We start from the raw sequence: 17,925 nt of genomic DNA, 5'->3' as shown, positions 1-17,925 counted from the left end.
ATCGTTGGAGATTCCTTCTTCCCTTTCTTTCAGTCGCTTTACGTTTATGTTGACATTCAACGTCCATTACTGTGAAAGTCGCGAGACACAACAAAAAAGAAACCGCTCCGATCACAAGCATCCTCCTGTTGTTAACGTTGTTCTTTGAAAGCCGCGCACAAATGACATCGCTGTCGACCAGCTTACATCACCTCCTAGTACTCACCTTTAAATGGTACTGGGAAATAGTTAGCGCAAAATCGTCCCAGTACTTTAGTACTGTAGATTTACTGGAACTACAGCAGTGCGAATGGACCTATTGTTCATCCATTACATGCAACTTGAAGTAAGTTTATGAGAAATGAAAATAAGAAAATAAATTGTGATCACTTCAGGGAGACACTTCCCAAACCACTGCTCATACGGTGAGCCACACTTGTCACTTACCGTTGATGACTTCCTGTCTCTTGATTTCCTGAGGGGTTAGTGTGGACAGGACGTCTCTGCTCACCAGCGTCTGCCAGTTCAGAGGCTCCAGCTCTACCTCAGCACACTGATCGTCTTCACTCTGCACCTCTCCAGAGCACAGCGGCTCCATCCTTCTGTACAAACACGCCAAATCACATCTAACCATTTAAATTCATAAAACGCTAACAAAAAATTATTCATTCATTACATTCTGAACAATAATAAAGCCCTGCAATTTCTATAACATTTTTATAATTTAATGCTAATTTATAGTAGAATTTTTAAAAATGTAAATATATTATTAATTAAAATTTTACATAAAAACAAGTTTTAATGAATATTATTATTATTTATGTTGAGAGGTTAATTTTACTACACAAATAGTAATATATGTCATCATAATTCCATCAAGTTTTTTTTTTTTATTAACTCAAGGAATTAACTCCGCTCTGGAGACGAAGTTTATGTAGAGTGTGCCTATAGTATCCTTATATGGTTATACAGTTGAACTTTTTTTATTATATATATATATATATATATATATATATATATATATATATATATATATAACAGAGAAATCATAGAAGCCTATCAAGGAAAACATACTAAATGTCCCTTACAGTAGGTCAGAAAAACTAAATTCTATCAGAGCTGTACCATGGTTCCCACTTTCATAAAAGAATTAGCCAAAATGATATCATTATACAATGGGATCCAAATGTTTTGTTACATTAATGCTTATATTTTTGTCTGAAATGGCCAAGAGTGATTTCAGCATCGGCCACTGACAAACCACCACTGGTCAACCACCAGAGAGAGAGCACTCACCTCCTGTCAGGCCTGGGGGTGCCGGTGTCCTGCGTCCTGAAGGGTAAATCACAGTCCAATTACCCAACAGCAGGAAGAATCCCAACATCCCAAATCTCTTTCTCTTCCCAACAGCCCCAGGTCATGAGCTTCATTCTCTGTCTGTCCCATTTACAGAGCAGAGCACCACAGAGCAAAGCTTTGTTTTAAATGTTGTATGTGCATAAATCACTACAGAGACTTATGGAGCAAAAATAGCTGTGAGGCCTGTATCGTGGTCACCGAGATAGATGAGACTGCTCTTACTCAAAACAGCCTGACTATGAGACTGCGACTGCTCACCTTAAATACAATGTAAAAGGAGTGACAATTTTTAGGCTTATTTACACTACCATTTATTAAAAAAATTCAGTAAAACAGGAAGATTGTGAATTACTACTACGATTAAAAATTATTGCTGTTTTAATATATTTTATATGGCAAAGCTGTATTTGTGTGATGAAAACAGCTGAATTTTAAGCATCATTCCTTCAGTCTTCAGGGTCGCATGATCCTTCAAGAAATAACTACTATTATTATCAATATTCAAAACTCAAAACTTTTGTGCTGCTTAATATTTTTGTGCAAACTGTAACATTTCTGTTGGAATGAAAAGCATTTATTTTGAATTTGTAAGATTATAAATGTCTTTACTATCACTGTCTTTTAGGAAAAAGATAATCTGACTTAAAACTTTTGAATGGTAGTGTAGTTCAGACTCAAACCTGTTTCAGGTTCCGCAGTCTGAACAGTGCACAAAATATCAAAACAATATCTAAATGTGTGTTTTTTTTTTATGTTGTATTTAGAAATGAATATGAAATGTCTCATTCAGGATGCTAATTATATTGTTCAAGTACCTGCTGGGGACATAACAGCTAATGATTGTGTGTAGTGTGAAAAAGTTTTATAATTGTATTAATATAAGCCTGGATGGTGATCACTTGACTCACTTGTCTGTCTCAGCTTCCTCCTCCTGTAGATGCTCCAGTGTACAGGGGCTGAAGTCAAAGTGAGTGTTTGAGGAGGACGAGTCCTGCAGATCTCCCGGGACGACACCGTCTCCCAGTCTAGGTAGTGCAGAAGAGGGGAGTCCTCCTAAGACAACAGCCAGAGAGAGACAGTGTCTCAGAAAATGAAAAGCTTTTGAAATCAGTGCTGAATAAAAGAAATTTCATAAGGAAAGGCAAGTTGAAACTGTCTTTTACTGGGCTTTGAATGTTTAAAGAACGAGCACAAAAAAACAACTCAATTATGCACACAATGAATAAGCTCTCATTGAAGCACCTAAGAAATATCCCTCTTTTCTTAAAATAGAATCCCATCCTATTTCGTAATTTCACTTCGAACTAGACATTTTTCAAATCTTTAGTCAAGAAATAAGATTCTACATTTTTGTAATACTGCTACTGAAAATATAAGTAGAAATATGCATCATATGATGAAGTAAGAGGACAGAAAGATTGATCTTTAAGGTTAGATAACTATGAGAGGGGACAATGACAGTGGACAGGAGAAAAAGGAGAGAAAGGTTAAAGACATTTAAGAGACATTTTAACATTTACAAAAAGTTCCCATTAGTTAATGCAGTATTTATTTTTATTTAAATATAATTTTTATTCATCTTTGGTAACGTTAATAAACATACAACTTACTGTTCGTTGTTTATTATTTAAAAAAAATATTACCAGGTCCAACTTTTGATCTGAATAATGTATTAGCAAACGTAAAAAATTAACATTACACTTAAATTATTTATGGAAAAACTTTTTTATTAAAATGAAAACTTTTTTATTGTTGGTTCACGTTAATTAATCTACTTAACTAATGGAACTTCATTGTAAAGTGTTGGCAAGAAAATAATCACGGCTGATCTTTGTGGGGCTTTTCTCAGCCAAAATGACAATTTAAATGATCGGTTTGATTATTATCACATAATGTAATTCATTTGATCTAAATCGGTAATCACCTGAAAGCCCCAAAAATATCAAAAAAGAACACAGAAACTTGACATCAATGATCTGTGAAGCGTCTCTCACCAGCCTCAGGCTCTCGGCTGATGCCGTCTGTGCCCTGTGCTGCTGGAGCGCTGTAAGGGGGTGACGTGAACTGGGCAGTGGTGCCATCTGAGACTTCACTCGACTGACTGCTCCGTACAGGAGGAGACGAGCCATCTGCCTGCTCTCCGGTGCCCAGCGGCAGCGGAGGCTTTGTCGGACGCTGCCTCGGCTCCAGAGCCCTGCTGACTGCAGGACAAGAGAAAGAGAGAGAACAACATAAGAGTCAGGGTTCGCAAGTAAGGACTGCCTGTTCGCCCTGGTTAGTGTGAAAGACCCTCAGGACAGTTGATGGAAAAATTATTATATATATATATATATATATATATATATATATATATATATATATATATATATATATATATATATATATATATATATATATATATATATTAGTGGTGGGCAGATAAAAAAAAATATCGCCGTTAATCTATTCTCAAAGTTGGGTTAGGAGCTATGATGACTTTCACCTTGATATTTTATATAACCGACTGGCTAAGGACAGCCTAACGGACAACGACACTGAACCGAGCTCTCTTCCGCAAAGTCCCTCCTGCACCGGAACGAAAGCCCGACTCGCGGTGTTCTGGTGTTCAGGGCTCACGCAGAGAAAGGCATCTCAAAACACTAGAACATTGAATTTGCATATTTTTGCTCTAGTGCCGACAAATACATACGAAATATGTCAAAATATCCACCTTGGAAATTATGCTCGAAAAAACTGTCTGTTATTTCTTAAGTGAAAGTAAACAGTTGAGGAAAAAAATGGGATGTGTATTATATTGGATGCGTTCATGGTCTCTTACAGTGACCGCGTCTAATTTAGCTACTGGCTGCTCTAATGTTAATCCAAGAAAATGAAAATGAAAATCACTCACTGCTCTTGACTACTTTGTAGTTTTAACAGTCAAACCAAAAATTATTCAGACACCAGATATTTATTTATATATATATATATATATATATATATATATATATATATATATATATATATATATATATATATAGCAAAACTGTAATAATGTGAGAAATGTTGAAGGTGTCTGAATAAATGTAGGTTTCATTGTATATTTCATTTTTACATTGAAGACTATCCAGTGCTTTTTTACATTTAATTATTTAGTTTCTGTACCTTGACACCTACAAACTTGAAAAAACCTTAAACATTGTGTAAATAGCACAAATAAATAAAAATAAATGAACATACAAATTAGACAATTTCAAACAGGGCCCACTGGTACAACCTTCACCAGGTCACTGCTTGTGCAATGTGGAATTAGTTTACAGCTTTTTCAAGCAGTTTGTGATGCATTTTGGAAACAGGAGATTTACATTTCTAATGCACCATCTATCTTGATAAACCCCTTCTCAAAGACTTACTGTTTGTCAGTTTTATTTGGGTAACACACATATTTTCACAATTTTCTCCAATTAAATTCGGATAAGACAGAGATACTAATTATTGGACCAAAAAACACTACACAGAATCTTGTAGATTACAATCTGCAACTAGACGGATGTACTGTTACTTCCTCTACAGTCAGAAATCTGGGTGTTATAATAGACAGCAATTTGTCTTTTGAAAATCATATTTCCAATGTTACAAAAACTGCATTCTTCCATCTTAGAAACATTGCCAAGCTACGAAACATGTTATCTGTTTCTGATGCAGAAAAGCTAGTTCATGCATTCATGACCTCTAGACTGGACTATTGTAATGCACTTCTAGGTGGTTGTCCTGCTTCGTCATTAAACAAGCTACAGGTCGTCCAAAATGCAGCAGCTAGAGTCCTTATGAGGTCAAGAAAATATGATCATATTACCCCATTTTTACAGTCTCTGCACTGGCTACCTATTAAGTTCCGTATCAGTTACAAATTATCATTACTTACCTATAAGGCCCTAAATGGTTTAGCTCCAGCGTACCTAACTAGCCTTCTACCACGTTACAACCCATCACGCACCCTAAGGTCACAAAACGCTGGACTTTTGGTCTTTCCTAGGATAGCAAAGTCCACTAAAGGAGGTAGAGCTTTCTCACATTTGGCTCCCAAACTCTGGAATAGCCTTTCTGATAATGTTCGGGGTTCAGACACACTCTCTCTGTTTAAATCTAGATTAAAAACACATCTCTTTCGCCAAGCATTCAAATAATGTATCTTTTTAATTGTGAGTGTAGTTGCATCTGTTCAAAGTTGCATTTTTATTCATTAGCTTGGGTTAAACTAATTTTACTTTGTTGGATCAGCAGATATGCTAATGATGTCTGTATTTTGTTTCTATGTTTCGCCACGGGATTTACATCCCGTGGTAACTAGGATTTAAACAAGCTCCAGTCTGGTTCCAGAACACCTGAGAAGAGATGATGCTGACCCCTCAGAGGACCTCAGATGATGCTAACCCTGAATCAACAAACAGAACTAACAATCATTGCTAAATGTGTGACTGAATCATATAATAACTTAATTAATAATATTGATAGTTCATCGTCTAGCTGACTACGTCTTGTATTATTATTATTTTTTCTAAAATCCTGTCAAATGTGCACAAACTACTAGCTACTACTAAATATTGTAGAAACATAATTTTCTGTAAAGTTGCTTTGTAACGATTTATTTTGTAAAAAGCGCTATACAAATAAACTTGAATTGAATTGAATTGAATATTCTGAATGCCTTCAGCAGAATTCGAATGAGCCATTTTAATCTAGATTAATTTCAAGATCACAGTAAAATGAATCTAGATTAAAAAAAATTAATCTATGCCCACCTCTAATATATATATAGTATATGCATACTAGTGTTAGACCTACCTGAAAAACTTTTTCTAATTTTTTTATTTGCTCTATTGTTCTTCTTATTTTATTACTGACTGTTTACTAGGCTTCACTAATGTTTAACTTAATAATAGTTATGATAGTAGTTTTTGTTGTGATATCAAAACTGGAAAAGGGAATTGTGAAATTTCACTGGTATAAAAAGTAAAACATTATTTACTATGTAAATAATTACAAAAAAATTATAACATTTTATAAATTTGTATTTATTTATTTTATTTTATTTGTGGCAGGGCCAGCTGAAAAAAAATTGCATTAAGTACTGAATTGTATTTGTCTCTTCAAAATAAAGATTACAAGTGGGTGGTTGTCTGTATAAAATGGTTACAAACAGGGAAGTAAAATAAACCCACAAGGAGCTTCACAAGGAACTAAATTAAGGCACAAAGAGACCCTATTAGAAACTGAAACAAAATTTAAGTTTTTAATTCATAATTTCTATCACTTTAAATTCACTTATAGTATTCCTCTGGGTTTAAGAAATATTATTTAATTTATTATAAATCCCATTTCACCATCTCTAGATCCCAGAATTAAACAGGCCTCTCTTTTTTACCACTGTCCCTTTAAGTCTAAATGTAAATGACCTTGTTTATGAATAGCTGACATTTCTGCTACTGTCTGCATAACTACAAAACTAAACCTGTGTTGTAATCCAGTGGTTCTCAAGGCCAGATTACTTAAAGCTAGGGTTGTCACTTTTAGTTCGAAAATCGATTGCACATTCGATCAGACCAACCAAAAAAAAGTTTCGAAAATGAAAATAGGGAATCGATTTTAACCAAATATGTACACTATTAATTTTAAAATAATTAAACAATTAAAAAATATAGATGTAACAAAATTCACAAACAAGCAGAAAAAGAAAATAAAGAATTCTGAAAGTGCAGTATGCCTTGCGAAAGCTAAACAGAAAATACCAGCAATGTTACGTGTATAACCAGACCCAGTGACGTCGAAAGCGACTTCTTTATGCTGCGTTCGCACCAAACACGAATAGAGCAACTGGCGCGTATGATTTCAATGTTAAGTCAATGTAAAGACGCATTTACGCGCGTCTGGAGGTCTCGCGGTGCGGTAGATGCGAATTCGCCTCATTCGCGTATCTAGTTACAAGAGATTCTGAGTTATGAAAAGGACCATTGTAAGCTGACAGCAACCGGCTTTTGTGATGGAAAATTGGCAGTAATACCCCCACCTTGCGCAGCTGTACCTGAGACATCAGTGCGGTCGGAGCGCGTCTTCTCAACAGCTGGACATATAGTGAATAAAAAACGCTCTGCTCTGGACCCCCAAAATGTTGATCGACTTGTTTTCCTGTCCAATAAATTTGTAATGGTGTCGTTACGTTCAATAAAAAAACACACACGGCCTGTTCTCAACTCCATTTAAAGTTTCATTTTTTGAACGGTTGTTTGAAATGGATTGATCATTATTTAAAATAATCTTGGAGATTTTTGAATTACCTAAATCATAAATGCAGCCGGGTTGAAGCCTGCAGTGATGTTTTTCTTTTGTTATGGCAGCCGTCCCCTCTGGATATATATTTTTTCGACAATGTTGCACTCCTGTTGCTGTTTGTTATTCTGCACGAAACTTCATGCCAATAAATAAGAAATATTGCTGACTTGTGCGTTTCCAGCGCTCTCTTTACGTTCGTCCGTTATTTGAAGTTGAAAAAGGAAACATCTTTTTTTTTTAGACATGGAAAATCGATTTTACAATCGATTCAATGAACACTTGTCTTAAAAATCGAAAATGATCACAAAAGTGACAGTCCTACTTAAAGCATATCAATAAAAAAAACTGAAAACTTAATAAAATAATATATATTAAACACACACACACAAAATGTATTTCTCCCCTTCCAAAATTTTTTTTTAAAGAACATATAGAATCAGAATCTTGTAGCTGTTGAAATCATAAAATACATTTTGGTTAATTTAACAATGTAAAAAAAAAAAAAAAAAAGAGTTTGAAAACAAGCAGCATGATCATTATTACATCAGAAGAGGAATTATCTTAGCTAATAACGGGAAGGGCCTTTAAATAATTTTGTTGGCCAGTGGGGGTCTTTGAATCAAAAAGATTGAGAACCACTGGTTTAACTGTTCCTGAAATAAATCCGCTTACTTGCTGAAGTGTCAATCCTGCTCGGCCGTCTCGGAGGAAAGACATTAGGAAATCGAGTTTTCTTCTCACTTCCATCTTTCTCAGGCTTTATACTTCTCTGTTAAGGAGCACAGAGACAATGGTTAGGTTTATTTTGTTTCATGGAATCATTTGGAGACAGAATGAGAAAGTTTGTACCTTGATCTTAGGGAAAAGATTCATTAGCTTGGGCTTGTGCTCCAGCCCTCGAGACTCCTTCACTTTTACGCCGAGCTGCTTCATATATGACAGTATCACAAACTGCATGGTGCTACTGTGAAAGAGAATGATATTAGGAGGAAAAACTAAAAAATACTTGGAATTTGTTCACCTCCCTAAGTTTGAACAGTAGTAATTCATTCAAATTGCTTTATTACATCTGCATACAAGCCCAGGTGTTGATCATTCAGCCAAAATAAAAAACTAGCTGATATTTTTCTAATCCAACCAACCTGCAAGTTTCACAATGGTGGTTTAAAACTGACTATTGTGAGAAATCACTACGTCATTTCCAGCAGGGGGAGCAAGAGCCTCGTTCAGTCCATGCTGAAATACTTTACAGTGTGCAGAAAATTATTCTGACAGCTAGGACCCCAGCTGAAGAACTTACAATGCTGTTCTCACAAACACTTACAAGCTAAACAGATGAATTGTACAATGCGTAACCACAGTCAGTGCCAGAGCAGAAATAGCCCTCACAAGCTCCTGTCAGAGGCTTCATGAGGCTCCACTCTCTTGCATGCCATCTGGGCGGACACACAACGCCTCAGTCCCTGCTGCTGCCGCCCATATGGGCTCCTGTCTGATCATATGCTGCAACTACACACCACTCACAAGACTGCAGCAAATACTGGGAGGGAAACTACAGGGCTAGTGTGATTTGAAGCAGGTTTTTGCCTTTAAAATGTACCTTTTCACTTTAAGGTTTTGTTTTAATATTTTATAAAGTAATGTAAAACTGTACCATTTCATTAAATACTAAATTTCTGCATGACCTTGGATTTAGTTTCAATCTGTGAGGCAGGACAGTGTTTCAGGGGTTAATATGGGGTGATGTAATACTGTATGTCGTTTATGGAGGGAGAGGACATGAGAATTCCCCTTACCACTTATCTTCCTCTGTGGCCTGTGACGTCAATCTGAAACAAAACATAAGTTGCAATTTACTGAAGTGTGAGAGACACACAACTTCCAGTGTGTTTTCCTTACAGTATTTAAATAGTGTAACATAATATTTACCCATTTTGGATTAAACCTAACGATGTTCTCATAATTAGTTTAATCTAAATACAATCATCTTAGTCTAGGTTTAATCTTAGTCAATCTCTGGGTAAAATGGGAACCTGTTAAATAATGATTAACAATGAATGGCTGCCATCCATGGTTCTTTCTAATTCTAAAAAGCCCTGTTATCTTTCTGAAGACATATATACCGTATTTTTCGGACTATAAGTCGCACCTTAGTAAAAGTCGCATCAGTCCAAAAATACGTCATGATGAGGAAAAAAACATACAGTATTGTTCAAAATAATAGCAGTACAATGTGACTAACCAGAATAATCAAGGTTTTTAGTATATTTTTTATTGCTACGTGGCAAACAAGTTACCAGTAGGTTCAGTAGATTTTCAGAAAACAAACAAGACCCAGCATTCATGATATGCACGCTCTTAAGGCTGTGCAATTGGGCAATTAGTTGAAAGGGGTGTGTTCAAAAAAATAGCAGTGTCTACCTTTGACTGTACAAACTCAAAACTATTTTGTACAAACATTTTTTTTCTTCTGGGATTTAGCAATCCTGTGAATCACTAAACTAATATTTAGTTGTATGACCACAGTTTTTTAAAACTGCTTGACATCTGTGTGGCATGGAGTCAACCAACTTGTGGCACCTCTCAGCTGTTATTCCACTCCATGATTCTTTAACAACATTCCACAATTCATTCACATTTCTTGGTTTTGCTTCAGAAACAGCATTTTTGATATCACCCCACAAGTTCTCAATTGGATTAAGGTCTGGAGATTGGGCTGGCCACTCCATAACATTAATTTTGTTGGTTTGGAACCAAGACTTTGCCCGTTTACTAGTGTGTTTTGGGTCATTGTCTTGTTGAAACAACCATTTCAAGGGCATGTCCTCTTCAGCATAGGGCAACATGACCTCTTCAAGTATTTTAACACATGCAAACTGATCCATGATCCCTGGTATGCGATAAATAGGCCCAACACCATAGTAGGAGAAACATGCCCATATCATGATGCTTGCACCTCCATGCTTCACTGTCTTCACTGTGTACTGTGGCTTGAATTCAGAGTTTGGGGGTCGTCTCACAAACTGCCTGTGGCCCTTGGACCCAAAAAGAACAATTTTACTCTCATCAGTCCACAAAATGTTCCTCCATTTCTCTTTAGGCCAGTTGATGTGTTCTTTGGCAAATTGTAACCTCTTCTGCACATGCCTTTTTTTTAACAGAGGGACTTTGCGGGGGATTCTTGAAAATAGATTAGCTTCACACAGACGTCTTCTAACTGTCACAGTACTTACAGGTAACTCCAGACTGTCTTTGATCATCCTGGAGGTGATCATTGGCTGAGCCTTTGCCATTCTGGTTATTCTTCTATCCATTTTGATGGTTGTCTTCCGTTTTCTTCCAGGTCTCTCTGGTTTTGCTCTCCATTTTAAGTCATTGGAGATCATTTTAGCTGAACAGCCTATCATTTTTTGCACCTCTTTATAGGTTTTCCCCTCTCTAATCAACTTTTTAATCAAAGTACGCTGTTCTTCTGAACACTGTCTTGAACGACCCATTTTCCTCAGCTTTCAAATGCATGTTCAACAAGTGTTGGCTTCATCCTTAAATAGGGGCCACCTGATTCATACCTGTTTCTTCACAAAATTGATGACCTCAGTGATCGAATGCCACACTGCTATTTTTTTGAACACACCCCTTTCAACTAATTCAACTAATTGCCCAATTGCACAGCCTTAAGAGCGTGCATATCATGAATGCTGGGTCTCATTTGTTTTCTGAGAATCTACTGAACCTACTGGTAACTTGTTTGCCACGTAACAATAAAAAATATACGAAAAACCTTGATTATTCTGGTTAGTCACATTGTACTGCTATTATTTTGAACAATACTGTATGTAAGTCGCACTGGACTATAAGTCGCATTTATTTAGAACCAAGAACCAAGAAGAAACATTACCATCTACAGCCGCGAGAGAGCTGTAGACGGTAATGTTTTCTGTTGGTTCATTTCTCTTGGTTCATATCAAATTAGTTTTGATAAATAATTATTTTTTTTTTTTTACTTTTTAAATGCATAGAATGCAATGCATACATCAAAAATAAACATGTAATTATTACCCATTGTTTCTCTGTTCACAGTACAAGAACAGACAATGACAATAAAGTTGACAGATGAATTAAGTGCATTTAAGTGCCATTCAGTTGGGGTTTTAAATAAAGCATTTTCTGAGATGCACATTAAACTTTAAACACATAAAACATTAATTTATGTTTTATTTATTGAAAATTTAGCAAACTTAACTTTTTGGTGAACAGGGGATTTACTATTAAAAATAAAACATGGAAGAAATGTGTGATTAAATGTGTTTTTTTTTTTTTTTTAGTAGTAGGCTTTGTACATTCTGCTGAACAATAGTAATACAGGACTTTTATTTTGACGGGTTGACGTACTTTTACAGCTCTGTGTATGTGATGTGACGCTAGTTTTACTCAAATCGAATGGTCAAATGCTCATAAAGTGACTGTCAGAGCAGTTCTGGAGATGTTCATGTGTTCACGTCCTATTTAGTGAGACAGCAGACGCTGAAATCACCGCGAGCGTCACGCGCGCTTCAGTGTGTTAATAAAGGAAGACGAGCCGCTGCTCCATTCATTAACACAGACACGCAGAACATGCAGGATTCATATTTATATAGACTGTTCCAGCTTAATATTTACAGATATTAGTCCATATCGTGATTTGATTAAGTGCAATGACCTTTTTTGATTAATTCATTCAAAATTTGGCAAATTCCGTGCCATTCCGCGTTAAACTGTAAAATACGTTTTTATTACTGGATTTCGCGATTCCCTCCACGTTTTCTGCATCGCGGAAATCATAGGGCCCTAGTTGTGGTGTGCCAGCTCTATCTTACAATGGACACACACCACGACGTTCTCTGTACGTTTGCCCGTGCCCTCAAATCAAAACACTGCTGACTCATTACAGTATGTGATTTCAGATGCAGCGCTTGTGTATCCTTCCGCTTTGTGGGTGACGTCAACGCGTTGGGTCGCATTAAAAAAATAATTGCGAAAGAACCTGACGTGAGACTTAAAATAAATTAAAAGAGGCTTCGAGGCAGATGAATTTGCCTTGATCATTTCTTGTAATCGACTTACTCGAGGAATCATTTCAGCCTTACCTCAGTTTACATACTGGTCCCTTGCAAATATACAGTATCTTACAAAATGTACATTCTCTTTAAATATGTATATTAACATAAAAGAAGAGAACTGTAAACAGAGCCCTGAGGGACACCCTGAGCTAGGGGAGTAGAGGAAGGTTTAAAGTCATGGACAGCAATCATGTTTATCAGTGAGATATGATTGCCCATAAAGCTATATGACAGTGACATTTTTTAAATAGAATTGTGAACATCTTAAAAAATTCTGTAAGAGCTTTGTAAACATGATTAAATGGGTATGTAAATGGTAGTGATCTGTAGTGTGTGAGCACCAACTACCATACACAGAAAGACAACAAAGAAGAGAAGGACTAGAAACCTCAAGAACAAATGGCATCATCTAAAAGTATATTCACATACATGTCAGCATGAACAATTGCAACTTACAGTACATCCTCTATCTTAGAGATAATGTGCTCTGCACAGGATCGCTCTTTTTCCAGAGCCACACGGTCTCTCATTCTCTCTGTATCCAGACGGGCTAGCTCTGCTTCAGCCAGGGTCAGACCCATACTGCGCTTGTGCCTGAAACATACAGATAATGCACAAGTGGACTTAGTGGAAGAGAAGTTTTTGACTAACACTTGTGCTGATACACTGAAGTTTGAGTGTGTGTGTTGGGGTCTTTATCTGATTGTGATTGTGTATGAGATTAGTGTAACCCACCTGAAGTCTTCTAGGTTCTTCTGGATGTCAGGTAGTAGTGTGTCCTGCAGCTGCTGCACATATTGCCGGTGGACATCCTCTGAGATAGGCTCCGGCTTCTTCCGTTCTGCATTATTTGAGTGTGCAGTCCGTTCTGTGCAAACACAAAACACATGTATAAAAGTCATGCAAAGTTACACTAAAATGCCACTAAAATTAGATGCACAGAGTAAAGGCACCATTATCGATAATCAGAATTTACTCATTTACCAAATACACATTCATTAAAAAAAGAAACTAAATAGCAGACAGTTAAACTGTTGTTTTATTCAGCCAATATATTTTGTTCTTTTATTTTTAAATAACAGGCCTTGAATTTAGAGGTTTGACCTTACCCAGGTCAACGATAATGGATTCGGGTACTGTTACTTTCAAGCTCTGTAAAAAAAATAAAATAAAAATAAAATAAAAAACCTTCAACACTTAATCAGAAACCACATCATCTATCACAAGCTTAACAAGTTGAGACTGCTTTAAAGTTCCTCACAGCTGTTTTTTCTACGAAGAAGGTATCCATGAGGATTCGTCGTGTCTCTTTGGAGCTGGACTGTTTGTAAATTTCAGCATAGAGGTAGCACAGCTGGGGAGCGAGAAGGGAAACAAGTGATGTGACTCATCTGGTCTGAGCACAAACCATAAGCATGCAAGAGAGATTCATGGAACATAGAAAGTAATTTATAAACATTTTGTTAGATTCCTGGAAATTCCAGGTTTGTGGGTAAGAGGGGTGATCGATCTCACCAGTGGTGCAGGGTCAAACTGAGAGACCACATGATGGATGAAAGCTGCCAGGTGAGCAGGCCGAGATTTAAGGAGGTCTACACTCTGAAAACAGCTACACTGGCCATTCATCTAGAGACAGAAAGAGTTAACCTACATTAACTAGTACACATTAATATACTTTATGATTTAAAGCATATCTTAAATATGGGCTTGTGAATGTAAATGTATAAAAGGTTTTGCTATTTTCAATGAAAAAACACTGAGCTCTGTTCCAAATGCTAGTAAGCTTCCTTCATATCAACTGTCTACCTATGTAGTTACCTTCTAAATCATCTTCATTTACTTTTAGGATTGTTCAATACATTTTTGTGGGCAAAATCCAGTTACTTCAATAGGAATACACACAATCAGGAATTTTGTGTGAGGGCAAATGATTTCCATTTGCAGATTTAGCATCAGTTATTCACAAAGATTAGCTGTATTGACCAACAGAAAAATGCTTGGTTGAACCCCCAATATACTTCAAGCAAATTAAAAATACAAATTGGTGAGACATTTCAAAATAAAATCTCATCAAAACAAAGTTGTGGCAAGGTATGTGAGCTCTGCGGCTCTTACTTCTTTAAAATAGAAATCTTCTCCGTTTAATTTTTCTTTTCAGTCTGTAAAGGTCAAATGCAAGTAAACACAAACAAACTGGAAAGCTGCTTTATAGAAAGTGAAAGTGACGTGACATTCAGCCAAGTATGGTGACCCATACTCAGAATTCGTGCTCTGCACTTAACCCATCCAAGTGCACACACACAGCAGTGAACACACACACAGGGTGAACACTCACCCAGAGCAGTGGGCAGCCATTTATGCTGTGGTGCCCGGGTAGCAGTTAAGGGCTCGGTGCCTTGCTCAAGGGCACCTAAATCAAGGTATTGCCGGCCCGAGACTCAAACCCACAACTCCAGGGTTAGGAGTCAAACTCTAAACTCTCAAACCACTAGGCCATGACTTCCCATCAGTAAACACTGATGTTTTAAGTTACACACTTTTTAATACTGTGAAGCTGCTTGCTTTAAAGCTATCTATTTTGTAAAGTACTATATAAATAAACGTGATGTGACTTAAGTTAACTGTAGAGCCAAATTGCAGAGCATATCCAGATCATTACGAACAGATGCTTTCTTAACTGCTGTTTTCTCACCACCGTCATTTTGTTGTGTTTATTTTGTTATTAAGAGGAAAGCCTGAAGTACATATTACATAATCATCTAAACACCACTCTCAGCACAGGTAGTGCTGGGATGTTTGCTAGCATTCTATAGCTGCTCAGGTATTTTAAACTTTATTTTACCCCTAAGCTAAGAACAAAAAATAACTTTGCCATGAGTTAATATCTAGGCAGTTTACTAGTTTTTGAAACAAAGCCTGTGAGTACAAAAATCAAAAGGCACTAATGTATAGACTACATTCAAACCACCGTCAACCCTACCTGTTCCTGCTCTGTGTCAAAGTCTTCGTCCTCAGCACCAATGATTTGTGCTACCAGACGAGATGAGGGGCTCCCCACACTCGACTGAGAATCCTAAATGAGAAGCGTTCAAATTATGCACAGCACTGAGAAACTACAAATGAAGACATGAGGTCAAAGAGGCCCCTCACAAGGTCAGGTGTGTCTTCAGCGTCCGGTGATGGACAGGAGTTGAGGCTATCTCGGGGTGTGGTCTTTGGGCTGTGGCAGGGGGTCTCTCTTTGGCATGGACTCTCTGGGACAGGACTGGGAGTGACCTGCACAGATCAATTGACAGCAAATTTTACACAAAGGAACCATAAATCAGCATCCAAGTAAACGCGAAATAAGGAAGGTGAGTTTGATGGGAAGCAGGTCTACTGTTACTGACAGGGGCTGTGTTATTGTTGGTCCACGGTGGCTCCATTCCAGCATCGCCCTGCCATGAAAGGGGCTGATCCAAATCTCCCCCTCCATCCTCCTGCTCTCCTTCTCCTGGCCTTGGAGATAAGGAGCCATCCTACAACAAACCCCAACAAACATTTATTAGCACTGCAAAATCATGACATTTCCAGAATGTGAAGTGTAGTTTCCGCACCACTAGTTAAACTAATGACTGTTACTGAAGACCACAAAGGGTCAGGAATTATTACTTTACTGCCTAGTTTTGTTGATGATGTAACAGCAACATACAAAAAATACTTTTTTGTATGTATGCATTCATCTTGTTGCGAGACAGCCATGTGCTTGCAGAGAGAGAGAGAGAGAGAGAGAGACCGCCCACCTCTTCTAGCTGGCTTTGATTTGTAATTTATTTTGTTGTGTCCTGTAGATACTTTGCATCTAGTGTGAACAAAATGCTCACTTGGGAATCGAATTGTTGCATGTCAGGTCATTTTAAGTGTAGTTCAAGTTTTGGTCGTTTTTTTGTGTTTTTATATAGCTTTGATTCAATTCAATTCATGTTTATTTGTATAGCGCTTTTTACAATACAAATAATTGCAAAGCAACTTTACAGAAAATTACCTTTCTACTTTGATCAAGTTTTAGTTATTTTAGTGCTAGTTTCATTTAGTACAAACTAATGAAAATGAGAAGTGTTGCCTTGGCAACAAGCCGAAATGAAGTAAGTTTCGGTTCTTTTGTTTTATTTCAGTAAATGAAAATGTTTGTATGGTTTTAGCTTTAGTTATCCCTAGTTGTTTTGTGTGTGTGTGTGTATGTGTGTGCATGTCTGTATGTACCTGTCCAGTCCCAGAGGGCTTGCTGAGCTGCTCCTGGTGCTGTGGAATGTGCTTCTTGGCGTCCTGGATTTCCTTCAGTAGTTTAGGAGCAGGGTTCCTGCTGTGCTCCTCCATCATGGCCTGTAATTGATCAAACATCACAGTGGCTCTGATCATTCCACCGTCTCTTGTCATAGAGGATGTGAGATTGAAAACTCAAGAGGCTGCTGTCACAACATCACGTGGTTGATACAAGTACACTTACACGTATCAGCACAATGATGGTCCTACTCACATAAGTCAGTCTATAATAATAGCTTCAATTCAGCAAATTACCTCAATACTTTCCAATGGTTCTAAACTGAATATGCTTACATAAAGCACACATTTACAAATACTAATAAATCACAGTATTCATGCTGTATTTCTAAGCAACTCTGCAAGGCCGCAGCATTTCAAGTAGGGTTTCAGTTCTCAAAACTTGATAGAAAATATGCTACAAATGCATGGCAGCTTAATCAGCACCATAGTCATCTATTTTAATAAACTTCTTTAAGAAAAAAGTAATGTATTATATTTAAAAAGTCTAGATGTGTAGATTTAACTACACTTTTATTGTACATATCAGATAACCATTATATATTATTGTTCAAAAGTTGTTCAAAAATTTTCAACAAAGGTTGAATTTATTTGATGTAAAATACTGTGTGAAACATTACAATTTAATATTACTGGGTTCTATTTTAATATATTTTAAAGTATAATTTATTCCTGCGATGGCAACGCTGAATTTTCAGCAATCATTCTCCAGTCTAAAATGAACCTTCAGATATCTGCTCAAGAAACAATTCGTACTATTATCATTGTTGAAAATAGTTGTGTTACTTAAAGGGGGGGTGAAATGCTCGTTTTCATTCAATATCCTGTTAATCTTGAGTACCTATAGAGTAGTACTGCA

General features: G+C 36.8%; 1 protein-coding gene across 3 annotated transcripts in view; it reads right to left on the bottom strand.

The window, feature by feature from the left end:
* Positions 1–17,925, bottom strand: part of LOC113049780 (rho guanine nucleotide exchange factor 12-like) — an 80,305-nt gene that overhangs the window by 10,531 nt on the left and 51,849 nt on the right. For 2 of the 3 annotated variants that reach the window (XM_026212408.1, XM_026212410.1), the window contains 16 exons: positions 16,989–17,108; positions 16,136–16,264; positions 15,897–16,022; positions 15,727–15,819; positions 14,262–14,372; positions 14,008–14,100; positions 13,856–13,898; positions 13,482–13,614; positions 13,203–13,340; positions 9,444–9,476; positions 8,497–8,611; positions 8,320–8,416; positions 3,333–3,539; positions 2,247–2,391; positions 1,276–1,311; positions 427–581 (listed from right to left, as the gene is read on the bottom strand). In XM_026212408.1, the coding sequence (XP_026068193.1) occupies positions 427–581; positions 1,276–1,311; positions 2,247–2,391; positions 3,333–3,539; positions 8,320–8,416; positions 8,497–8,611; positions 9,444–9,476; positions 13,203–13,340; positions 13,482–13,614; positions 13,856–13,898; positions 14,008–14,100; positions 14,262–14,372; positions 15,727–15,819; positions 15,897–16,022; positions 16,136–16,264; positions 16,989–17,108 (1,774 nt within the window). The remainder of the gene's footprint in view (positions 1–426; positions 582–1,275; positions 1,312–2,246; positions 2,392–3,332; positions 3,540–8,319; positions 8,417–8,496; positions 8,612–9,443; positions 9,477–13,202; positions 13,341–13,481; positions 13,615–13,855; positions 13,899–14,007; positions 14,101–14,261; positions 14,373–15,726; positions 15,820–15,896; positions 16,023–16,135; positions 16,265–16,988; positions 17,109–17,925) is intronic. The other variant, XM_026212409.1, reaches the window with a different exon arrangement.

The sequence above is a fragment of the Carassius auratus genome, chromosome 30 (genome assembly GCF_003368295.1).
Source record: "Carassius auratus strain Wakin chromosome 30, ASM336829v1, whole genome shotgun sequence".
NCBI classification, from domain to species: domain Eukaryota; kingdom Metazoa; phylum Chordata; class Actinopteri; order Cypriniformes; family Cyprinidae; genus Carassius; species Carassius auratus.
Note: the sequence above shows the minus strand (reverse complement) of the source record. Positions and strands in the feature narration are given on the sequence as shown.